At 41.4% G+C, this 26,389-nt stretch overlaps 4 protein-coding genes across 4 annotated transcripts in view; all 4 read left to right on the top strand.

Moving 5' to 3' along the window:
• Positions 1-1,864, top strand: part of LOC107042843 (steroid receptor seven-up, isoforms B/C) — a 201,697-nt gene extending 199,833 nt beyond the window's left edge. The window contains exon 3 of the mRNA XM_015264045.1: positions 1,173-1,864. Coding sequence (XP_015119531.1) covers positions 1,173-1,447 — 275 coding nt within the window. The 3' untranslated portion in view covers positions 1,448-1,864. The remainder of the gene's footprint in view (positions 1-1,172) is intronic.
• Positions 1,865-15,122: 13,258 nt separating this feature from the next.
• LOC107042842 lies at positions 15,123-17,411 on the top strand. The gene has a single exon (XM_015264044.1). The coding sequence runs from the start codon at positions 15,123-15,125 to the stop codon at positions 17,409-17,411; it is 2,289 nt and encodes a 762-aa protein (XP_015119530.1).
• Positions 17,412-17,685: 274 nt separating this feature from the next.
• Positions 17,686-18,660, top strand: LOC107042841. The gene has a single exon (XM_015264043.1). It carries the CDS (start codon positions 17,686-17,688, stop codon positions 18,658-18,660), a length of 975 nt encoding a protein of 324 aa, XP_015119529.1.
• A 4,048-nt stretch (positions 18,661-22,708) lies between these two features.
• On the top strand, positions 22,709-26,059 carry LOC107042840. The gene has a single exon (XM_015264042.1). It carries the CDS (start codon positions 22,709-22,711, stop codon positions 26,057-26,059), a length of 3,351 nt encoding a protein of 1,116 aa, XP_015119528.1.
• The last annotated feature ends 330 nt before the right edge of the window (positions 26,060-26,389 follow it).

Here is a 26,389-nt window from a genome sequence, read left to right as displayed (position 1 = left end):
CTGTTGGATTTCGCGTAGCGCGCGCGGCTTGGGCCCCGGCTAGTCCCGACGGAGACCGAGGTTTTCCGAAGTTGCACAGCACTAGAGGTCGAAATGTCACTACCGGTGTTTACAATACCGAACTTCAACTGTAAACACTAGGCACAACACTCTGCACTGTTGATTGTCTTGACCTGTCCGTAGATTTGCTCGTGTGGAACCCGAAAGTCCGTTACACACGAGGCGTCCCTTTTATTCTAGAATTTTCCACTCACTCTCACGCACTTTTTCCCAATCCGGCTCGAAGGACCATTTGTTTGAGATTGAAGCTAAATTGAGATGCCGGTTGGGGAAAAGTGGAATTGTGGAAGGAGGTGAAAAATTAAAACACGCGGAATTATAAAATCACACTGTTGATGTACTTTATTGTGGAATAACCCACGCGTCTTGATAGATTAATAATGTTACACTGTTGAGTTGCTCGACAAGTCAATTAAATGCTAGTTTGAAAAAATGCACTACACTTGAGATTCTCTCGATATTGAACTTGATGATTGACTCAAATAGTTGATAATTAACTCGGAATGAATTGATAATTGAATTGAATAAAGACGCTGTACGAAGCGCTAGACTTAAATATATCGCGTCGATGTACTCCGGTGATGTACTCGATAGAGCGGTTATGGCAACACAATTACGATTAGAGTGACTCTTTCGGTGGCTAGAACGATACTACTTCTTTTTCGGCGATTTTCTTCGTAGCTGACCGTGATCCCGACGGGTCCGGAAGTTTCTCGAGAATTTCGTTGAGCCCGGTGACCATTTGACTAGTTTGAATAGCTGAATTCCAAACAAACCTTTTTTGTAGAGCCAACTAAGGGTTACAAAAAAGGTCATGAGCAAAATTTTGCTATCTCTCTTAGATTCCGAGATATCCCCTATAGAAAAATCCGTGTCCGTAACCGAGGGTTACTCATTGGTTTTTGCGTCAATTCTCGGCTTCCTCTTCGACGTAGCANATCTATTAGGATCTTCCGATCCTATGAAGGACCGGAAGGGTAATCTAACATTGCTTCAAATAGGAATAGTCAAAGGAAAAACTTGCATATCCTGGAAAGCAGATGCGACAAACGACTCGACAAACACACTTCTCAATTTGTAAATTAATACATTTTTTCGAACTTTGATTGCAGATGCCTGTGGTCTGTCAGATGTAGCACACATCGAATCCTTGCAAGAAAAATCTCAATGTGCGCTGGAAGAATACTGCAGAACACAGTATCCTAATCAACCAACGAGGTTTGGTAAACTCCTGCTGAGACTACCATCTCTGCGAACCGTTTCATCTCAAGTGATCGAGCAATTATTTTTCGTACGGCTTGTCGGTAAAACGCCAATTGAAACACTCATCAGAGACATGCTACTGAGTGGTAGCAGCTTCAACTGGCCCTACATGTCCACGATGTGACACTCCGTATGGCGGCAGCTAGCTTCCGCGTAAACTTAATTGAATTCAAAAATTGTTGGGCTTTACAAATTCTACTAAAAGCAAGAGAAGAACCCACTGAATGATCATTAATGACAAACAAAAATAAAAATGAATCTATTTTTCTTCAATGCCGGAAGCCAAAAATTCCATCTCTAAGGACTCAATGAAGGTAATATTATATTTGAGACGGAAACAAGGAGAGCAGAATGTAAGAATATATATTGAATATGGGTCACGTGTTATCCCGAGGGATGAAACCGAAAAATAAAAGAAACGACATTCTTTGCAGCGGAGAACATTTTTCAGTGAATAATAGTGTACGATATTGTATATTTCATGTGGCAATGTTACGACCTAATTACCTAATAAAATAGCAATTGTTTCTTTTAAAAGAAAGGTTACTGATTTTCCTTCTTTTCTGTAATAAGACGAAATACTATCACAAAAAGCCTGAAGGATGATTTTCAGGAATTTGAAATTTTTGAAGAAAATGTTGTCTAGAGTTAGAACACATCGGGGAGGCTGGTCACCAATATTCCATAAATAATTCGTCAGCTAGATAATAAATAAGCGTAGTGAAGAAGATCAGCCTGATGAACCCCTAGCACTTATGTTTCTCTGTTGTTCAAACATCGTAATGTGACGCCCGCTTCACGCTTGGAACGAAGTTCTCCAGAATGATGTGAAGAGACTATTTGATTGATGCAGAGAAAATACAGACTTAAAAAAGGAAGCTAGCATAACAAGAATGTACTGTAATTCATCAATTCCATATTAAATAGGCAGACATAAAAACAGTCTCTCTTGGTCCAATTGTTTTCTGCCCTAGACGTAATTTTCAATTCACAGCCTTTTTGTGTACTGATGTAATATAATACCAGAATGTATAAAGATAAATGTGAAATTTTTTTGTATAAATATTGTAAATAGATATTATTCGCATGAATAATCAATGCATGTATAAAAAACAAAGGAAGTCCGCATATTAATACACACATATTATAATTATCAATATTATAGAGAATATATATGTATATATATAAATATACATACATATGAGCGATTCCACCAAATACCGATCTAAAGTAAGACTTTAAAACTTTTTGGTATTATTTTTATTTTCTCATCGTAAAATACAGGTAAAAAAAAAGGAAAATGTGCGCTGCAGGAGCTCTATAATTCAATAATTGACAGATTAATTTTTTTCTGCTTCAAAACTATATTTTTCAGTTGGAGTGATCCAGCACTATAATTAATTTAAATTTTTTTTTGAAAATATCGATTCTGTGGAAAATATTCTCAATTTTTCGAAAAGAATTGTGTTTTTTGTCATAATTAATTTTATTGTGAAAATCACGAAAAGAAAATTTAAAACGTCAATGTCATAGTGATCCCCACGTTTTATTCCATTTTTCTTCTTCTCGTCGTAAAATTTAGGAAATGTTGGTGCTGTGAAGAACTTACGAGTGTAGCAGGGGCAAAAGATGAATTTATTTTTTCTTAGGAGTCAGTTTTTTCTAAATATCTTGGAATTGAAGCGAGATATCTAATTTTTTGCGAAATAGTATATTGTGCGCCTAGCCGAGAAAAGTGTTTTAAGGGACGGCGTGATGTTAGCAGCGCGAGCCGAAGGCGTCGCCATTTCGTGAACTACTTCTACCTCTAATTCATTCAACAAATATTTTGAAAAATCCTATCTGTCATCTTCACACAGATTCTCAACTCGCCACCACTTAAGAGGATAGGAAGGTAAAAAAAACTACCGAAATGCGGGCAAATTTTTGCTTCAAGAATTCTCTTCGTTCGTTCAATTCTGAGGCCCAAAAATTATCACAACCAATGTCTCACCACCACGAGAGTATGAGGGAATTCGTGAAGCAAAAATTTGCCCGCATTTCGGTGGTTTGTCTACCCTTCTGCCCTCATAAACAGCCCTTGAAAATATCCCAAAAAATGCTCTGTTATCCCCCAATAGCTGTAGGGAGAAGGAATGAAGACAGTGATAGGCAAAATCTTCATCAAATTTTTCTAATTAAGTCAGCAGAACTAAAAAAAGATCATCAGAAATTTCCTGAGCATCCTCCTATCACCTCCACCATTACCACTACTCTCTAGAAAAAATCATAAAATACCAAAAAATCTACTCGGTTTCTATCTATCTAGCGAATTTACTCTTCAACCCTCAAAGAAAGTGAAAAACTATCATTGAGAAGTCTCTGANGGAAGTTTCTCGAGAATTTCGTTGAGCCCGGTGACCATTTGACTAGTTTGAATAGCTGAATTCCAAACAAACCTTTTTTGTAGAGCCAACTAAGGGTTACAAAAAAGGTCATGAGCAAAATTTTGCTATCTCTCTTAGATTCCGAGATATCCNAAAACTATCATTGAGAAGTCTCTGAGCGACATCCAGATATCATATCCCCTTCCTCCCTCACCCCTACTAAATAGCAATTGAATTGAGTTACAATTCCCATCGATTATTTTTTTGATCATTATTTTATTTACATCGCTCTGATTCGGTTTGAGCGTACTGCGAAATCCGAACAAGATTTCAAGGATGTGACGGCGTGGTCAGAGAAAAAAAAAGTGGAGAAATTGATGATTTTTTCTTAAATAGATTCTTTGATCCTCTAAGAAACCATGTGGAAAATCTCACATAGTCTAGGGTTGGATAAGAACAGAAATTATTTCCAAAGTTAATACTTATGCGTAACTTCAAATGGAGCATAAATAACTCTAGCACTTTTACTGCATTATGGACCAGTCGGTAATATGGGAAAAACGCTGAACTTGCCGATGCCCCATTTAACCTCATACATAAGCAGTAATTTTAGAAATTATTTCTGTTGTTACCCAGCTCCTAGGTTATCAGTCAGAGAAAAAAAAAGTGGAGAAATTGATGATTTTTTCTTAAATAGATTCTTTGATCCTCTAAGAAACCATGTGGAAAATCTCACATAGTCTAGGGTTGGATAAGAACAGAAATTATTTCCAAAGTTAATACTTATGCGTAACTTCAAATGGAGCATAAATAACTCTAGCACTTTCGCTGCATTATGGACCAGTCGGTAATATGGGAAAAACGCTGAACTTGCCGATGCCCCATTTAACCTCATACATAAGCAGTAATTTTAGAAATTATTTCTGTTGTTACCCAGCTCCTAGGTTATCGGAGATTTTGCACATGGTTTCTTAATTGATCAAAAAATGTATTAACGAAAAATCATAAATTTCTCCACATTTTTTCCCCTCACCACGCCGTCACGTATGAAAAAATCGTATAGAACTTTTCTATACGAATTGTGTATAGAATGATCCTATACGATTTCTATAGGTTTTTCGTATATGATATTCGGACTTTTCTATACGAATTGTGTATAGAATGATCCTATACGATTTCTATAGGTTTTTCGTATATGATATTCGGACTTTTCTATACGAAAATTTTCTATACGAAGTTTTTCTATATGATGTAACGTGTTATTCTCATCTTTCGACCGTTCTGCGGTTTCATTTAAACATCCAGACGAGAAGTCACTGCGAAAGCGAAGCGAGAGTCAAAATCTAGATTTTTGTTCAACTATTTATTGAGTATCTTTTTGGTTTGTATTGAATCATTCCACTCTACCGTTCATCGGAGCACATCGGGGGATCTGGATGAGCCTAAACGAGGACTGGGATGAGATGCAAGAATTTAGATGCTGAAATTGGGTCTCGGAGCAACGGTTCTGCAGAGTCTGGGGTGGATCTGGAGTTTGAATATCCACGCCGGTTGAGGAGTACGCAGGTTGGCCGTGTCGCGGCGCCAGCTACTGGAGCCAGAATTGGAGAGCTCGAGCGCCGAATGAATCTAGGTGAAAATAATATTTTCGGTCCATTGTTACAGGACCTGAAACATAAATTAATGGTTATTTATCATTATGCGGTTTGTGAGTAGTTGGAACTACATTTTTATCGCTTGGTTTTATCCCTGTGGATTTGGAGGGAAAATTAGAAATCACGTGGTTGTCCGGTGTGGATTCCGGTGGAGAGTTGACGTCGTCATCACTCTCCAATCAAAAGTCTCTTTGGTGAAAGTAACAGCCAATGAGAGGGCTGAATTTTCGGCAATCGAGAAAATGTACCATCGAGCGTACCGAGGAGCTTACTTCTCGTTTGGATGGCGAGACTGACAGTTCGCAAGTTTTTCGTGAATTCTGAAAATTATTACCGTGTCCCGACGCCCGAATTCTCGTTGTCTCCGACATCTTGCTTTGACGATTTATTGGGAGTCCCAACTTTTTCCGGAGAATTTGTTGCTGAGATTTCTTCAGTTCTGGTGAGCGGTGGATATACTTAATCGTTAATTTATTAATTGCAATAGAGAGCGGGATCTCGTGAAATTAGCTTTCTTTTGGACAAACGGTTTTCGTCCATGGCGAATGACGCCATTAGATTTTTGGCTTTCGGATTTTGACGAGATCTGGTTTCTCGCTCAGCGGAGGATTATAACGGTTTCGGGAAAAATTCAGTGAACCTCTTATTGTATCAATTTACGAGTTTTTAAAAAAAATATTTATGTCGGATTCTTCCGATTGAAATTCAGTGTTTCAAACATTTGTCGTAAGTAGCAACTCTCGTTTCGCATTCACTTTGGAAAAATTCGGATATCCAAAGTGGAATTCTCGGGGCAATGTTTCAGCTTCAGGGAATTTTCGCATTATCGCTGTTCGTATATTAATTAATTTATTTAATTTAGAATTTTGGCATTACCGAACAGTGTAGGAATTATCGACGTGATTTGAAATTACAGCGTCTTTGTCGATGCTTGATTTCCGTATTTTTGTATCGTGTAGCCGTGACCTTGCGTTAGGCAGATTCACCGGCTTTGGTAATTGTGATTAGTATTTTTCGTGGTAATCCGAATCGCGTCGTTTGAGAATCAGACTCCAATTTTGAATTATTGTTCTCGCAACAGTTTTCGTTGTTCTTCTCATCGATTCCTTTGTTGTGACATTCGACCTTGCAGTAACCCGGTTAGTTACTTTATTTTTTTTGACTTCTTGATAGATTTTTCCATTTATTGACTTTCTTTACATTATCTTTGACTAGCATTTTATTAATTGACGGATGACGTTGAGGGAATTGATTTTATATTGAGTCGTTAGATCGGTGTATGAATTGTGTGATTTTCTGATCGTGATTTAGAGTATAACGGAAAGAGAAATAATTCGAAAATAACGGGGTTTAATTAATTAGATAACTGATTCACATTTTGGTACTGGAATTTTCTAGAAATTGATTAAATAATATTTCTCCCCGAAAGTCTGAATCTTCTTATCATTTATTAATAATAAGGAACCCAGTCATTTCAGGGTAATTTTTATTGAGAGCGGATTTTGTGGAACCCAGCCGCCTCCGCGGTTGATCTGAGCTGTCGGCGATCGCTCTCTCATCGTTGTTTGTTTTATCGCTCGTTTGATTTCGTCTTCGATTTTGGTGAACGTTTCATACGTTCTGGCGCCCAACCTTTGGTTTGTCGTTTGGGTCGCTGAGGGCTGCGTATCTATTATCTTCCGCAGAGGTAAGAAATACGTCACAGCGAATACTTTTTCATCGGATTCTATACGTGAATTTTTATTCTATACGATTTATTCCTATACGCTCGAGAGAAATGCGTATAGAAATCCGGCGATTCTATACACGAGGTGTCTATCCATTCGCCTGGGAATCGTATAGGGGTTTCTATAGGGATTATTCTATACGATTTATTCCTATACGCTCGAGAGAAATGCGTATAGAAATCCGGCGATTCTATACACGAGGTTTCTATCCATTCGCCTGAGAATCGTATAGGGGTTTCTATAGGGATTATTCTATACGATTTATTCCTATACTGTCGAGAGAAATGCGTATAGAAATCCGGCGATTCTATACAGGAGGTTTCTATTCATTCGCCTGGAAATCATATAGAGGTTTCTATAGGGATTATTCTATACGATTTATTCCTATACTGTTGCGTGTCAAAACACGCGAAATTAATTAATTATCGAGTATTTGTTCCGTATTTTTTCTGAGAACAATTTGAAGTTTTTTCTTCGAGTAAATTCCCCAATAAATTCATAGAAACCTTGAAAATTTCAGTCGCATCGTCTAGAGTATAATAGAATTATAGAATTCGTTCAAATATTTTCAGAATATTGCTCATTTTGTCCTTTCAGCACATTTTCTCTTTAGAATTTGAATCGTTTTATTAAAATAATCCTCAATTCTCTGCACTCATAAAGAACCTTTTCCATTTCCTTAATCACTGCAACACCGTCCTAATCCCTTTTATTGAAGGTAAACTCTGGAGTCTCGAGCCGACTGGCGTTGGGGTCGGACGTGTTTTGATTTCGCTCTGACCGTCTGATCCGTCTACTCGCACCAACAAAACCGTTGCGTGAAACGAACGAAACTTTCCAGAACAATAATTTTATATAGTGTTTTCCTGCTAATCTGATAAACTGTGGCAAACTGTGATTGCAAGTGGATATAGACTTAATATTTTCCTGATAATCTGTTAAACTGTGACAATCTGTGATTGCAAGTGGACATAGAGTTAGTGCAGTTTTTGTATAAATCGTTGGTCAAAATGAGTATCACCGTTGAGAAAAGTACTCTGGAAAAAATGGCTGAAGAGATCAAGCAAATTTCCAAAGACATTCAGATCATCAAAGCAAACCAAGAGACCGGGCAAGTTAACTTCAACGAATTGCACAGCAACCAGAAATCGTTGGAACACAAATTGGAGTCAACAAATCGAAATGTCAACTTAACATCGCAAAAAGTTGCCAAATTGGAAAGAGATCGCCGAGCGTGTAACCTAGTGATGTTTAAAGTGCCTGAGGAAAACAACTCAAATATAAGTGTGTTAGACTCTGTACTGTCCACGATTAAAAGGGCAAATGTAAACATTCCCGACGTTTGCATTGTGTCCGCGTACCGTCTGGGCCAGCAGGTACCCACTAAGACTCGCCCGATCCTGATAAAATTACTAGCTCCTCGATGGAAAAAGGCGTTTTACGCCAGGACTGACGAGCTCCGAAAGCTGAACATCAACATCGATAATGATCTGTCTCAGGACGAGAAAGAGGAAAATAAAAAGCTCCTCAAGATTCGGTACGAATTGAAGAAAGTTAATGTCACAGCAACAATAAAGAAGGGAGACTTAGTCGCTAACGATAAAATTCTTAGTAAAGAAGATCTTGCTGAGCTTCTCAAGGACAGCAACGACCCCAAAATCAAAATATTCGTACAAAATCTCAACCGAGCAACAGCAAGCGCTTCCCCCCCTCCACAGAATGCTTCTCCTACAAGTGTCGATTCTACACCGGACAAGAGGGTAAACAACACAGCGCCTCAGACTATTATAAGGAAACCTACAAGGTCCCGAATCGACACATTGAACTCGTTGGCTGATATCGATCCAAAACAATCGTCAGCTGCTGACCTGTTTCCATCTACTCCTCGAAGTACCAGACTGAGGAAGAGAAATCAACGAAAATAGCAACGATCTCCTGCATCTCCAGTGCCCTCAGATCAGACCCAAAGACCCAATAGCCCCCAAGTCCCTAACGCCAACATTTCTGCAACTTCAATGAATAGCTCACTCCGTCTTATTTCCTGGAACATTCATGGATTCCTCAAAAACAACTGGGAGTTAGTGCCGGCAACGGTGGACACTGATATTCTTGGTTTCACGGAAACCTGGATTAAATTCCCCATGGTAGTTCCCCCTACCTGGCTGGCAGAGTATCACCTCGTCTATTCATTCGCAAAGGACCACAACAAAAGAGGCCACGCTCCAGGAGGTTTATTACTAGCACTAAACAAAAAATTTTATAACTATAAAATCGTTTCAATCTCCGAGGAAATTCTTGCAATAGAAGTCTTCAGTCACAATATTTCTTTTTATCTTGCATTATGCTATTTTAACCGGGAAAATCGAATAGAAACCTCTTTGGAACATTTGAAAAATATTATAGTTGAAACTGATGAATCCTTCCCCCAAAAACCATTATTTATAATGGGTGACTTAAACTCAAGAATAGGCGCGACAAACTCCTGTGAAGACATCCTTATCAGTGATTCAGACAACATTTTCAATATTCGTGAATTAATAGATGTGGATTTAGACACTCGAGGCCGAAGATTGCAAGAATTTCTTACGGAAAATGGTCTGATAGTACTTAATGGGCGCCTCCCGGGGGATAGACCAGGGCAATTTACATTTCATGGGAAAAATAGGAGATATAGTACGATTGATTTTTCGATATGTAGCTGGTTCTTCATCAATTTAATCCAAGACTTTCAAGTACTGTGTTTACCGACCCAATCCGATCATCTCTCCATATCTACAATCCTCACCACCCAAATCACCTACGAAACCGATTCTCATACCCGAGTCTCAGAAAAATTTGTGTGGAGTAATTATTTTGGAAACGATTACTTTCGCGAAATGCTATCAAGCCCCGAGACGACGAATGTAACATCAAATAATATAGACCACCTCAATGAAAGCCTCATCTCTACCATTAAAAACGTTGCCAGAAATTTGGGTATGAGTAAACAATATCAAGCTAATAAATCAAAGTATAAAAAACCCTGGGTTGATTCTGAATGTACTAGACAGAAAAAACATGTTAGAAGATGCCTGAAAAAATGTAAAAATCTAATTTTTCAATCCCTGAAGAGCTAGAGATATATGAAACAGAGAATAAAAGATACAAAGATCTTTTATGTGCCAAAGAAAAGAAATATATAACAGAGATAACTAATTCAATCAGCTCCTGCCGATACCCGAAACAGTATTGGTCCACAATTAATAAATTTCGACCTAAAAGCTTCAAAAAGAATGAGATCAAACCCGAGGATTGGCATATTTATCTCCGAATCCTCCTCCCACCCCGCGTAAATAATCCAGTTATCAACGATTCCTCTCCTCATCCCTTCCTGGACACACCAATCACAAGTACAGAAATTCTTGCTAGCCTGCGCAAAGCCAAAAGCGGCAAATCACTGGGCCCTGACGGCTTAAGTAATGACTTTTTTAAACATTTACCAGAAAAATGGTTGTTATTCCTCGAAGTATTTTTTAATAAGATTCTAGATCAAGAAATAGTTCCAGCTAACTGGAGGTTATTATATGCCTCGATGATTCACAAAAAGGGGGATACCACCGACCCCTCGAATTTTAGATGTATTTCACTTGTTAACTCCATAGCAAAAATTTTTACCCAAATTCTTAACGATCGGATATATAAATGGGCGGAAAGTAACAACAAAATTCCAGAATTTCAGTGCGGCTTTCGCAAACATCGTGGCTGCCTTGACAACATTTTCATATTATCATCTGTTACTCAGATCCACTTAAGTCAACCCGGCCGTAAAGTCTTCACATTTTTCATTGACTTTGTTAAAGCCTTCGACTCCGTCAATTATGTTTTATTATGGAAAAAGTTAAGTCAGTTGGGTATCAGTACAAAGATAATAAATATATGTAAAAGTCTCTACGACAGAGCCAGGTTATCTGTGAGAACAGATGCCGGTATCTCTCAACCCGTGGACATCACAGAAGGGGTACTGCAGGGCGAAATCCTCAGTCCCCTTTTGTTTTCCCTTTTTATAGCAGATTTTGAAGAATACATGCGCGGAAATGGTGCTCGTGGTCTGTCGATCGACCACAAGCATGACATTATTTGCATCGCCTACGCAGATGACTTGGCTCTGCTCGCAGAGAGTCCTAGAGAAATGAGAAGAATCATAAATTTAGCCTCAAGTTATTTTCGATTAAACCAACTGAAGATAAATAAAACTAAATCGAAAATTTTAATTATGCAGAAAGGTAGACCGCCCAAGGATATGAAGTTCACGGTTGACGGTGACCCGATTGAGATTGTTCAACATTACTGTTATCTTGGATGCACTTTTTACAAATCCGGCCTATTTGAGATGCAATCAAATAACTCTAAAATTTCCACACGAACTGCAATCCACACAGTATTAAACATTCTCCATCGGGCTCGCTCGGACACCTGGAACACCAAAGAGCATTTGTTCAAATCTCTCGCCACTAGCGTTTTATTCTATGGTACGGAAGTGTGGGGTCTGAGGCATCTAGACATGATTAACCAGATGCAGACCTACTTTTATAAACGATTGTTAGCACTGCCTAAACATTGTCCTAGTTATGCGGTACGGGTAGAAGTTGGAGCTATTCCCCTCGAACTCTATGTCGTAAAGAGATGTCTAAATTGGTTTGTAAAGATTATGAGAATGGATGAACAAAGATACCCCAAAATTTGTCTCCGAAAACTTCTGAACGTGTCTCGTAACCCCAAAATTAATCCCAAATATAACTGGTGCAAGCAGCTGAATAATATCATAGCGCCCTACCTCCCTGAAGGCCTCGAGAATCTCTGTACAAATGAGAATCTCGGTGATACAACAAAAGAAATTATCAGCCGCTATGAAGTTGACCTCCGGGAGAGAGACCGCCTTCGACTTCCCTCCTCTTCTCTTCCAGTGTATCCACACCTGAACCTCACCCTAAACTCTGAACCACAGCCATATCTCAATTTTAAAGTTCCAATCCACATTCTCCAACCAATAGCCCAATGCCGCCTCCTAACAAGTATCGCACCCAGAATTAACGTTGACAAATTCTCTCTCAAACTCTCGGAAGAACCCTTTTGTCCCATTTGCTCTCTCCCTGAATCCAATGACCTGTATCGTAACCTTGCGATCTGCCCCAAATTCACCGAAGAGCGAAAAATATTAGCTGAAAAATTACGATTCCCTTGCGTAAACATTAACGCCGTCAGACATATCCTTAACGCAAGCACTAAAGAAACTGTAACTGCACTTTTCTCCTTTTTGATTAAAATTGGTAAAAAGTTGAACATGGACTCCACGAACTAAAGATGAGGGCGTTTTATCTTCCCGCACTAGAGATTTAAGGAATTACTATCTGTAACCTAGTTTGTAATACATAGGAATATTGTATGAATTTTCACTCTGTATATACGCAAGTCAGCTCGATTCCCCATTGTACAAGACTGTATTGTCTAAACGATGAATAAATGAATTTGAATTTGAAGGTAAACTCTGCGCGTAAAATTACTTTATAGATTCCTTTCTTAAATCATCATCATATTGTCTAGTGCAATAATCACCTTTCGTTTTAGTACAAAAATTCCTTTTCTTCTCATTATTGCACTCAACCCTCAAACATACCTTTCGAGACATTTTTAATTGGGGAATAGGCCCAACAGACGCCAGAAGTATCCCTCTCCATGCCCCTTTATGACCCACTGAGTATTTCACTCCATCAGGATATAGTCCCTCCCATCCTAATGATTTTCTTCCAATCATTTGCAACCTCAGATATCCATTTCTCCTTCCACAATTTTTCATCGCTTCCGACTACCTTTCTACAACTTATCTCCAAAATGAATTTTCATCAAACAGTATTAACGCGACTCTTATAGAAGAAACATCTCAACGGAGATCTTTCCATTCCTCATTATCTGTATGTGCATTGTAACTTGTCATTCTTGTAAAATATATTTTAAGTTTTTATTGAAGGTGTTCTGTAAGTGTCATTTATGTTAACTCCAATTCTTCCTAAAACTATTTAATTAACTACATAAAGAAAACCTCGGCGTGTAGTGTTTATTCGCAAATATCATTCTGTAGAGGTCAGATTCCTAGAATTTACAACTCTAGGGAATTCAAAAATTGAATGTGGTATTCCAGCGAATATAATATATGGTCCTTCGAGCCGGATTAAAAAAAAAAACATCAATCAGTGCATTTATTCGTGAACAGACTCAGTGTATAAACTTCGTGAATTGACTTAGTGTTCAAATTTCGTGAATTAACTCAGTGAATAATTTTTGTGTAATTGACTCAAAATATCGAAACGTTATCCATCAGCTCTCTGCAACGGGGGAGCATAACAGAGTGCATGTTGCCACGTAGTCCCGCGCGTGTAAATCAAAACGCAAAAATGGCTCAGGTAGAAACACTAAAACATAAAAGCACAACCTTCAACTGAAGAATTACAAGATGCAACAATTGGATTCAATCGGACGGTTCCACAGCAACGACTGAATTCATTGAAGAAAAATTGAAAACCATCCGAGAGAAGTTCGCCGAATGGGAACAGAGCAACGCCACGCTCCTCGAGCTGGACCTGGACCATCTAGCAACAAACCTCGCAGAAACAGAATCTGTGGAAGATTCTTATCACATCACAGTAGCAGCGCTGAGACGTTTGATAGGCTCCAAAACTCAGCCAGCCCCACAAGCACCATCACCACAACAAGTACCAGCTGGCTACTCTTCACATTTCAATATGCAACTGCCAGAAATCACTCTCAATAAATTTGACGGTAGTTTCGAAAAATATCGACCATTCAAGGACCAATTCAATGCTCGTCTTCCCAGTAGCATTGAAAAGGTTATCAGACTGCAGTATCTCCAATCTCTGGTAATTGGAGAAGCTTGTCAAGTGATCGAAGTATTAGAGATCACTGCATACAACTATGATGCGGCCTGGGCCTTACTCGATAAGAAGTACGACATTCCCAGGCAAGCCCTTCGACGTCATTGCTCTCTACTTCTTAACGTAGAAAAGAGAAACAAAGAGAGTAATAAATCATTGACTGACCTCGTGAACTTCGTACGCCAACAACTACGGCTAATCAGTTCCTTTGGTACTGCAGAAAATCAACTCAATGGTCTAATCAGTACTACCATTCTCAATTAGCTGGATGATGACCTCGTGTTCCAGTGGGAGACACACATTGAAGGTAATGACATGCCAAAGTACAAGCAACTACTCGACTTTCTGGAAAAACGTGGAATCTCTGCTAAAAGCAGTGCAGAGTCATCAAAGCACAACAAACAAAAGAATGACCAACAATTGAATAAGAACTTCATGCAGAAGAACTCACAGCCAAGGCAGTCAAGCAGCACAGCATCTGGTCATTCACCTACATCGAAGGCACAATCTTTCTTCACCAACACCCCCAGGAAGTGCCCCATCTGCGACCAAGACCACAGGATATACGAGTGTCCGAAGCTTAATGCAATGAATGTTGAGGATCGTGTAAAACTCATGTTCAAGCAAGGTCGCTGCCTAAACTGTCTCTCAAGGGGACATGGAGTTAAGGAATGTATCTCAAAGGGTTTCTGCAGGATATGCAATGATTCAACCGCAAGACACCATTCATTACTCCATCGTGACAAGCACTCTTCATCAATATCACAGGCAACCAACGCATGACTAGCCACCCCAAGCAGTTCAATATCATCAGCCGTCTCACTACCATTGGACTCATCAGGACAAGATATACTTCCAACAGCAACGATCAATCGCCTCAACAAAAACCACCAACCAGTACAGTGCAGCGCCCTCATCGACACTGGATCCACCAAGAACTTCATTACTCATGAACTTGGCATCAACAAGGTAACCTGTTCTATCCCTATCGGGGCTCTAGATCACCTCTCAACAATAGTGCATCATAGAGTCAGTACCACCATCACCTCTCGTCTGAATAAATTCAAGAAAGAATTGAGTTTCTTAATTGTCCCAAGAATCTCATCTCTCGTGCCCAGTAAACAAATGGACAGAAAATCACTGGAGATTCCAAAGAATTTGCCTCTTGCAGACCTGGACTTCCATAAACCTGCACCAATTCAAGGTTTATTGGGATCCAGCACCTCCATCTCCATCCTCAGTATAGGACAGATCCAGCTCTCCAATGCAGCAGACGTCCATCTCCAGAAGACATTATTTGGTTGGATTGTCTGTGGGAGCATGAGTGACGAGTCCGATCACCATCAAGGGAAATGTCACTTCACTGACATCATCGATGAATTTAAAAAATTCTGGGAAATCGAAGACATCGGTCTCATAGAAAGCCGACAATCAGAAGCAGAAGCAGCCTGCCAGGCTCATTTCACGCAACATGTGTCACGCAAGCCAGAAGGGCGATATGTAGTGGCACTGCCTTTCAACGAGAAGAAGGATCAACTTGGTACTTCATATCTCCAGGCGAAACGTCGCCTGCTCTCACTGGAACGGAAATTCAAGTGGAATCCCAAGCTAGCAGAAGACTACACCAAAGTGATCAATGAGTACATGGATCTTGGCCACATGAAGAGGATTGAAGCAGAAGTTGAAGATGGCTTCTACCTTCCTCACCACGCAGTCTTCAAAGAGACCAGTCTCACCACCAAAACCAGAGTTGTATTCGATGGTTCAGCACGCTCTAGCTCTGGAGTCTCGCTCAACGAAGCCCTGATGGTTGGCCCAACCATCCAGGACGATATTCTTTCTCTAGTGCTGAGATTCAGACTCCATAATTACATTTTTACTGGAGACATCGAAAAAATGTATCGCCAGGTGCTGATCAGACCAGAGGATACAAAATATCAACGAATACTTTGGCGAGAACATGGGAATATCAATACGTATGAGTTACAAACTGTCACGTTTGGACTCTCCTCTGCTCCATTCCTTGCAGTCAGATGCCTACACCAGTTGGCTGACGACGAGTACGAGAAATATCCACTGGCAGCTTCACGACTCAAACAAGATCTATACGTTGATGATCTCCTCACTGGGACATCAACACTTGAAGAAGCCCTACTTCTCCGAAACGAAATGATCAGTCTGCTGAAGCCAGGCGGTTTCAATCTACGACAATGTACTTCCAATTCTCCAGAAATTCTCCAAGGACTCCCCGAATCGACTGTCAATCTTCAACTGCTCGGTGGAGATGATCCAACGCTCAAAACTCTTGGAATTCATTGGGATTCACAGAATGACAGTATTGTGTATACTGTCAACCCCATAGCCACCAGAGATGTCATCACCATGAGAACCATAGCATCAGACGTCGCTCGCATCTTCGATCCTCTTGGTTTACTCAATCCAGTAGTAACCCATGCAAAAATCATTCAGCAAGAACTGTGGAGGCTTAAATTGAACTGGGATGACTCCACACCAACAGAGATTCACACTAGATGGAACGAATTTGCATCGCAACTTCCTCTTCTCAACGAAATAAAATTCAAGCGACAAGTCACATCAAATCTACAAGAAAAATTGGAAGTACATGGTTTCTGTGACGCAAGTCAAAGTGCCTACGGAGCCTGCATCTATCTGAAGACTACTGAATGCACTGGTAAAGTCCAGGTGCACCTCTATTGTGCTAAATCTCGAATTACACATCTAAAGGGCAATCACACCATCCCTCGCCTGGAACTCTGTGCAATGGAACTCCTTTCAAACCTGTATGACACAGTGAAGAAGGCAACAAACATCACACCGCAACGGAAAGTTTTTTGGTCTGACTCTACTGTCGCTCTTCATTGGATTAAAACTTCCCCACATCTCCTCCAACGATTCGTGGCCAACAGGGTGGCTCGAATCCAAGACCTCACCAAGAATGTCGAGTGGAGATATGTACGCACACACGAGAATCCAGCAGATGCAGTGTCTAGAGGTGAACTTGCCTCTGACTTCCTGAAGAATGAACTCTGGCTACATGGACCCACTTGGCTTCAACAGCCTGAAGAGCAGTGGCCTCATCTCTTCCTCGAAAAACCCAAGGAATTACCTGAATTGAAGAAGGTCATCTGTCTCCATATCACTGAACCAGCAAAAAAATCCTTTTCTACATCAATATTCGTCATTCGAAAGGCTCAAGCGAATCACAGCAAGGTGTTTAAGACGGCAAAAACGATTTTCCCATTATCACCTCACTCTTCAAGAACTCCAAGCAGCAGAGATCAGGATTCTCCAACTGGTTCAACAAGAGGGCTTCCACACAGAACTCTCACTACTCCAGCAAGACAAACCCCTTCCAACCAAGAGTCGGTTGAACAACCTCAGTCCACAACTTGAAGAGAAGGGTCTCATTCGAGTGGGTGGACGACTACAGAAGGCTCGTGATATTCCTCTGGAGAGTAAACATCCCATATTATTACCCAGGGGTCACTGCGTCACTCATCTCATCATCCAGAAGTCTCATTTGATCAATCTTCATGCTGGTGTCCAAGCAACATTGCATTTTCTCAGGCAACGCTACCGGCCCATTGATGGGCGCAGTTAAGTGAGACTCGTCATACACAAGTGCATCAACTGCGCCAAGGTGGATCCAGCTCCAATCAACTATCAGATGGCAGAACTCCCCAGCGCACGAATCACACAAGCCAAACCCTTCACCCACACTGGACTGGACTATTGTGGTCCATTTCTCATCAAGGAAAGACGATATCGCAATACCAAAAAGCTCAAAATCTGGATCTGCATATTTGTCTGCTTCACCACAAAGGCCGTGCACATCGAATTAGTTGATGACTTGACCAGCGAGGAATTTCTTGCTACCCTCAGTCGATTTATCTCCAGACATCCGTCTTGCAAGGCTCTTCACTCCGACAATGCAACGACATTCGTTGATGCGCACAGGGAATTGAAGGATTTCTACACTCTCCTCAATGACAAAAATCATGCTGATTTTATCCATCGACACCTCGCTGATCAAGGCATCAAATGGGACTTCATTCCCCCTGTATCTTCACACTGCGGTGGCATTTGGGAAGCTGCCGTAAAATCCTGCAAACAACACATGAAGAAAGTCATCGGGAATGAGTTGCTAACCTATCAGCAACTCAACACTCTATGCATCAAAACTGAGGGAATCCTCAACTCACGATCTCTGACTCCATTATCCTCTGATCCGAACGACTTCACGGCACTCACTCCAGCACATTTTTTACATGGAGATATTAACACCGATCTGCCAGCACCGGATTGGAGAGAGACACCCAGCAACCGTCTCTCTTATTGGCAACATCTTGAACAAATCAAACAACACTTTTGGAACCGCTGGCATAGAGAATACCTCTCTGAACTGAATATTCGGCATAAGTGGACTTCAGGGCATCACGACATCAGTGTTGGTACACTGGTTCTCCTGCGTGATGATAATCTACCTCCTCTGAAATGGCGCATGGGTCGCGTCATTCAGACTTATCCCTCTGACGACGGTGTCATCAGGAAGGTGAAGGTTCGAACATCTACTGGAGAAGTCGATCGGAATGTTCGACGACTAGCACCACTGCCCATGGACTCCAACAACTCAAAGAAATAATTGATCGCCATGCTCTCAACGGGGGAGTATGTTGCGTGTCAAAACACGCGAAATTAATTAATTATCGAGTATTTTTTCCGTATTTTTTCTGAGAACAATTTGAAGTTTTTTCTTCGAGTAAATTCCCCAATAACTTCATAGAAACCTTGAAAATTTCAGTCACATCGTCTAGAGTATAATAGAACTATAGAATTCTTTCAAATATTTTCAGAATATTGCTCATTTTGTCCTTTCAGCACATTTTCTCTTTAGAATTTGAATCGTTTTATTAAAATAATCCTCAATTCTCTGTACTCATAAAGAACCTTTTCCATTTCCTTAATCACTACAACACCGTCCTAATCCCTTTTATTGAAGGTAAACTCTGCGCGGAAAATTACTTTATAGATTCCTTTCCTAAATCATCATCATATTGTCTAGTGCAATAATCACCTTTCGTCTTAGTACAAAAATTCCTTTTCTTCTCACTTATTGCACTTAACCCTCAAATATACTTTTCGAGACATTTTTAATTGGGGAATAGGCCCAACAGACGCCAGAAGTATCCCTCTCCATGCCCCTTTATTACCCACTGAGTATTTCACTCGATCAGGATATAGTCCCTCCCATCCTAATGATTTGCCTCCAATCATTTGCAACCTCAGATATCCATTTCTTCTTCCACAATTTTTCATCCCTTCCGACTACCTTTCTACAACTTATCTCCAAAATTAATTTTCATCAAACAGTATTAACGCGACTCTTATAGAAGAAACATCTCAACGGAGATCTTTCCATTCCTCATTATCTGTATGTGCATTCTAACTTGTCATTCTTGTAAAATATATTTTAAGTTTTTATTGAAGGTGTTGTGTAAGTGTCATTTATGTCAACTCCAATTCTTCCTAAAAACATTTAATTAACAACATAAAGAAAACCTCGGCGTGTAGTGTTTATTCGCAAATATCATTCTGTAGAGGTCAGATTCCTAGAATTTACAACTCTAGGGAATTCAAAAATTGAATGTGGTATTCCAGCGAATATAATACACATACGCTCGAGAGAAATGCGTATGGAAATCCGGCGATTCTATACACGAGGTTTCTATCCATTCGCCTGGGAATCGTATAGGGGTTTCTATAGGGATTATTCTATACGATTTATTCCTATACGCTCGAGAGAAATGCGTATAGAAATCCGGCGATTCTATACACGAGGTTTCTATCCATTCGCCTGGGAAGTGTATAGGGATTCCTATAAGGATTATTCTATACGAATTATTCCTATACGCTCGAGAGAAATGCGTATAGAAATCCGGCGATTCTATACACGAGGTTTCTATTCATTAGCCTGGGAATCGTATAGGGTTTCTGTAGGGATTATTCTATACCATTTATTCCTATACGCTGGAGAGAAATATGTATAGAAATCCGGCGAATCTATACACAAGGTTTCTATTCATTCGCCTGGGAATCGTATAGGGGTTTCTATAGGGATTATTCTATACGATTTATTCCTATACGCTCGAGAGAAATGCGTACAGAAATCCGGCGATTCTATACACGAGGTGTCTATCCATTCGCCTGGGAATCGTATAGTGGTTTCTATAGGGATTATTCTATACGAATTATTCCTATACGCTCGAGAGAAATATGTATAGAAATCCGGCGAATCTATACACGAGGTTTCTATCCATTCCCCTGGGAATCGTATAGGGGATTCTATAGGGATTATTCTATACGATTTATTCCTATACGCTCGAGAGAAATGCGTATAGAAATACGGCGATTCTATACACGACGTCCGGCGAATTTATCCCGAAAAATGAGAGTCCACGTATAATAAATTCGTATCTCTCGTGGAACACTACAAAAAATGCTGAGAGTACTTTTCACGGGATTATTATCTATATTTCAGCTGATTTTTTTTAGCAGAAAATAAATGAAAAATAACTCTTTTTTTTCTAAAGGATTTACATTAGACTCTTGTTAGAGTCGACTGTTTTGCGGGATAGGGGAAGCGATTTCGAAGAATTCGACTCTATTTACCTTCCCCCACTACGCGCTCTGGCCGAGCCCGACTTCCGAGAACTGGGAACGATAAAATGAAAAATACTATTTCTTTTCTCTCTCAATTCAACACTTTATTGTAATGATAAACTTTAGTTCACAGCTTCAACTATAATAGCAAAATTCATATAGATTAAGACGATTTTTTTGTTATCACCATTTTTAATTTCATTGACTATATTTGATCACAGAAGCTTTGTACCTAACATTCCATAGAACAGATATTTCTTCTGGAGTTAACGAACCATGTGAATTAAAAATGTTACAGTCGTTTTCTTTACATCGCTTCATTATTTTATTTAATCCAATTTCGAATTAATTTTATGCCAACAAAATGAGATCCTCCCCCCATGACAGGCAGAAGTGGGCTAAATTTTTTGATTGACAATTCAAATGCAGAATATTTTATTTTTCGTCTTTACTGGAATCGGAAGATAATAGCAATTTGAAGAAAATATTGGAGTGTTTACTCTCCGGCGTGGGTGTGGACAGAGTGGGGGAAGCGCTCGAGCGGCGAGACAAAAAAATTGAGGGGAAGTTCGACACTAACCAATATGCCTCTAATAGTCCAGTCAAACTAGCTCTGAAAATGTCGTTTACATCGAAATTAACCAAAGGGCACCAAATTATACCAATCGATAGCTAAAAGTGTAATTATTAATGTTTTAAAAAGTATATGCTCAAATCTGCCGGGGTGACTCATAATTTGTTATAAACACTTGGGAATTGCCGACAGGCTGTCGTCAATCCTAGATATCTTTAGTTAACCTCATCAGATGGGAAAAAAAAAATATTTCTTTGTAGCTGAGAAAATGTCCTATCGGGGGGAGTTAGGAACTTATAGCCCAAAATATACCGTTAATTTATTATTAATCATAATAGCAATTTCGGAGCAGTCGGCGCAACGCATCAGCTCCCTGCGACAGTGCCATGAGTCGCGTGATTGGCGCCATGCGCAACTTACTCAAACCTCCTGGTGCGCTCAACGCAATAACCCTCAGCTGGATTTTTGATGAGTATCTCTGAATCTGTGGCTAGTAGTCAAATTTTCATTATAAACTTCTTTGTAGATCTTTATTTGCTCTATAAAAATGGTCTGTTTGAAACGCAGTTAAAATTCAGTACATCAACGGTTGACCACAGATCGGCCACTTACGAAAATCTTCGGGAAACCTCGGGTCAATGGTCAGGCCTAGTCAATCACCGAATCTCAGAGTCAATCGTAGAGAGTCGTAGCAAATGAGTTGAGCGAGCAGTATATCGTTTTTCAAAAGCTACTTTGGGTTGTCCGAACAGCGTCAGTACATCACCCGTTCGAGACATTTTGTTTTCTCAGTACATCTCCTATTTAAATTCTCAGTACAGTCTCCTATTATTCAGTATATTATTCAGAAAATCTGCAGTGTTAAATTCAGAACAGTTTGAATTAATTTCAGTGACAATTAACAGAGTGTAACAAGTGACGCTAAGGTGGTTCGATTCCACCGAATAAATCAGTATATTTTTTATAGACTCAGTGCGTTCGTTTTTCACCGGCATTTCCACTACCCCTTTCCCAATCCACCCTAAATTCAGTTTTCCCTCCAAACACATGGTCCTTCGAGCCGGATTCGGGAATCGGTAGTGTGAAATTATTCAGTGCAGTGAAAAACCCACGCGGACATTCGGGATTCACATCAGAAACTCAACGGACAAATTCAGACGTGTTTGTGCCAGTGTTTATATTCTCCGGACAATAGAAGTATAAACACCATTGTCCTCCAGTGCCTCAACGTGCCGTAGAGTCGAGAGTCAGCGAGAATCACCGAGTGCTGCCAAACCGTCTCAGCGCGGGCCCAGCGCCCAGCAACAGGCGGCGCCTCACAGCAGGAGAGTCGACCAGTTACCGACGCAGCACAGCAACTCACCGAGTGGTAAACCGCAGGCGGTCGGTAAAGTAGAAACTCTCGTACTCATTTACCAAGGGATCTGACAGGTTGTAAACAAAACAGTACATCACCATGTCAGGCTCCGAAACAGTAATTGAACAAGAATTGCAGGACAGTAAGGAGGAAATTAACCCATCCACGAGCGCAGTAAACTCATCACCTGGAATTCTGAAGGTCATCATCAATGTCCCTGATGGAGATACACTCAATCATGGGGACAAATTAATTTCGGATGTCAAGCAGAGGTACTCCGAGATTATTCAAGTTCCAGAGGATGGTCTCACAGTGCATCAACTCATCCAACTGAGGCAGATACAGCTCAGGGTGGACAGTATTACGGAGGTTTATCAGGAACTCACCAAGGTCATCATGACCGACGAGGATGTCACCTACGAGGATTTGGACGGCCACGATAGAATCCTGGATTCCGAGTGGGCAGAATTACTCACCATCCAGGGGAGCCTGATCGAGTCCATTCCACACGATCACCCGTATCTCGCGAACGGGGTATTCGAGCAGGCAAGCACCACCAGGAAGCAATGCGCCAGGCTCATCAGCAGGTTGAGGGGTCAACTATCTAAGAAAGCTCAGCCACCCAGTATACCACCGAGTCCTCAACATCACGATCAGCTGACGAGACTGGACGTCAAGCCTTTTGATGGCAATCCTTCACAGTGGAAGGAGTTCAGTGACCTCTTCACTTCACTGGTGGGCAGCAAATCTACAATTCCCCCAGTGGAGAAATTGGTGAGGCTGAAGAGCAGCCTCAGAGGACCAGCAGCAGCTCTGATCTCTACGATACCCATCAGCGATCAGAATTATGAGAACGCATGGAGAAAGCTCCAAAAGAAGTACGATGATCCCAGACTTTTGGCGGAGTACTTATTTAATCGAGTCCTGAAGTTGCCAAAAATCACCAAACCCACGGAACAGAATCTCACCGACAACGTGGCAGCAGTGGTCGAGTCGCTGGACCAGCTCAGAACAGTGGCCGGTCTTTCAGAAGCGAACCTAACAGAACAGCTGTTCGCTCACCTCCTGAGGAAGTCCTTAGACGCAGAGACCCTCAGACAATGGGAATTGAAATTGGGAGACGCCAAGGATTTCCCCAGTCTCAAAGAGTTCGTCGTATTCGTGGAGTCCTGTGCCAGGGGTATCAACGCAGGGTCCAAACTCCACTCCAGACAGCAGATCACCACTCCCAGCAAACCACCTATTAAGAAGAAAGGAGCTTACGCAGCAACTCAACAAGTGGAAGACAGCGCTCAGCAGAACAGTCACCAAAGGAAAGAGTGTTCCATGTGCAAAGGGAACCACTTTGTTGACAAGTGTCAGCAATTCAAGGAGCTGGACCCAGTAAACAGAAACGGCCTGGCCATCGACAAGAAACTATGCTTCAGGTGCCTGGCCACGCACAAAAAATACAGGTGCAGCTCAGACGAACAATGCCACAAGTGCAAAGGATCTCACCACACTCTGATCCACGGAGGCAGCAGGTACACAGGATGGGCTCCTCCACGTCGTGACTCGGAAGCTGCAGGGTTCTCTGGAACTGCCAACAGACCTGCAGAAGAGAAGATCGACGAGGACCAGACTAAGCCCAGTACATCAACAGCAGCAGTTAACCTCAACAATCAGATGACCAATGGGAACCAGCAGTCAAATCAACCTTCAGAAGATCAACAATCGGTGCTGCTGGCGACAGCCCGAGTTACAGTGAAATCACCACGAGGATTCTCCAGCAGAGCCAGAGTCCTCATCGATCAGGGATCAGAGGTGTCATTCATCTCAGAAAAACTAGTAAATCAACTGCACTTGTCCAGGAAATCAACAACGTTGGAATTAATCGGAATTGGAGGAGTTAATTCCGGCAGCACGAGAGGATTGGTATCAGTTACACTTCAGGCAATCAACGGAAAACAACAGGTTCAGATCAGCGCCCACATATTGAAGAGACTCACCGCAATTCTACCATCGTTCTCATGTGCCTCAGCGAACATCGGTTCATTAGAAAATCTCCAGCTAGCAGATCAGCAGTATCTCAAGCCCGGACCAATCGATATCATCATAGGGGCTGACAACTACGGGCGAATCATCAGAGATGAAGTTGTCAAGTCCAAGCAGTCAAAAGTCGTCGGCCAACGCACAGTCTTTGGTTGGATTCTATCAGGTCCAATCAACTGCACCGGTTGTTCAGCGAGGATCTCCCTATCAGCTGTAAGGACCTCCTCAAACGAACAACTTCTAGAACTTCTCCAGAAATTTTGGGTCCAGGAAGAGTTACCAGTTCAGCAGTCAGAAAATTCAGAGTTATCACCAGACGAGCTGGAGTGTGAAAAACACTTCAGGTCTACACACAGCAGAGATTCAACGGGACGGTACATAGTGAGGCTCCCGTTGAAAACCTCCACAGCAGCTCTCGGGGAGTCGAAATTCAAGGCTTCGCGTCAGCTCAGATCTACAGTCAGCAAACTCACCAATAATCAGGCATATGCCCAGCTGTACAAGGAGTTCATCAACGAGTACGAAACTTTGGGTCATATGCAAAGAGCACCAGAGACAGCAGAACCCGTTCCAGTTTATTATCTTCCACACCACGGGGTTCTGAGAGCAGATGCAATCACCACAAGGTTGAGAGTCGTCTTCAACGGCTCCAGCCCCACTTCATCAGGAACGTCACTCAACGACATTCTACATCCAGGTGGAAAACTTCAGACCAACGCCATGGACGTTCTAACATGGATGAGAAAGCACAGGCTCGTGTTTGGCACTGACATAGTCAAGATGTTCAGGCAAATACGAGTTCATCAGGACGATTGGGACCTGCAGAGAATTTTGTGCGTTGACGACAACAAACAGCAAATCTCCTACCAGCTCACCACCGTCACCTACGGGCTCAATTGGTCCCCATGGCTGTCTCTGAGAGTTCTCCAGCAGTTAGCAGAGGACGAGGGTCCACGATTTCCAGCAGCCGTCGAGACAATCACCAGAAGTCGTTACGTAGATGACATCTACGGCGGAGCAGACTCACCAGCAGAACTCAAGGAGTTAGTATGGCAGTTACAAGGACTTTGCCAGGCAGGAGGCTTCCCTCTCCAGAAATGGAGCAGTAATTGCCCTCAGCTCTTGCATGAGCTTGGCCTATCAACAGAGGAAGAAGTCATTCAGTTTGAAGAGTTCCTCACCAAGGTACTGGGTCTGTGTTGGCATCAGTCGTCCGACACATTCCAGTACAAATCCAGAGACTTCGAAACAGAGATGATCACCAAGAGAATTGTCTCTTCAGAGATAGCCCAGATCTTCGATCCTTTGGGATTTATCGCTCCAGTCGTCGTCCAGGGGAAAATTCTCCTTCAGGATCTCTGGAAACTCGAATGCAGTTGGGATGACCCCCTCCCCCAAGAGTACATTCACCGGTGGTAGTCATTTCGCCAGGAACTCACCGAACTAGATAAAGTTGCAGTACCCAGATGGCTCAGACTCTCACCTCAGACAAACGACATCCAATTACATGGATTCGCAGATGCCTCAACAGTAGTTATGAGTGCTGTGGTCTACATTCGCACTCAGAATCTCAACGAGCCAGCCTCCACAGTTTTGGTCTGCGCTAAGACGAAGGTAGCATCGATCAAGCGCATGACTATTCCACGTGTGGAACTTACTGCAGCTCTCCTGTCAACTCAACTCGTAACGTCAACGCAGCAGATGCTCCAGCTAGACCAGGTAGAAACTCACCTTTGGTCAGACTCAGCA

The sequence above is a fragment of the Diachasma alloeum genome, unplaced genomic scaffold (assembly GCF_001412515.2).
Source record: "Diachasma alloeum isolate Michigan unplaced genomic scaffold, Dall2.0 Dall_scaffold_00529, whole genome shotgun sequence".
Lineage (NCBI taxonomy): Eukaryota > Metazoa > Arthropoda > Insecta > Hymenoptera > Braconidae > Diachasma > Diachasma alloeum.
The sequence above is the reverse complement of the archived record's forward strand: the minus strand, read 5'-3'. Positions and strand labels throughout refer to the sequence as shown.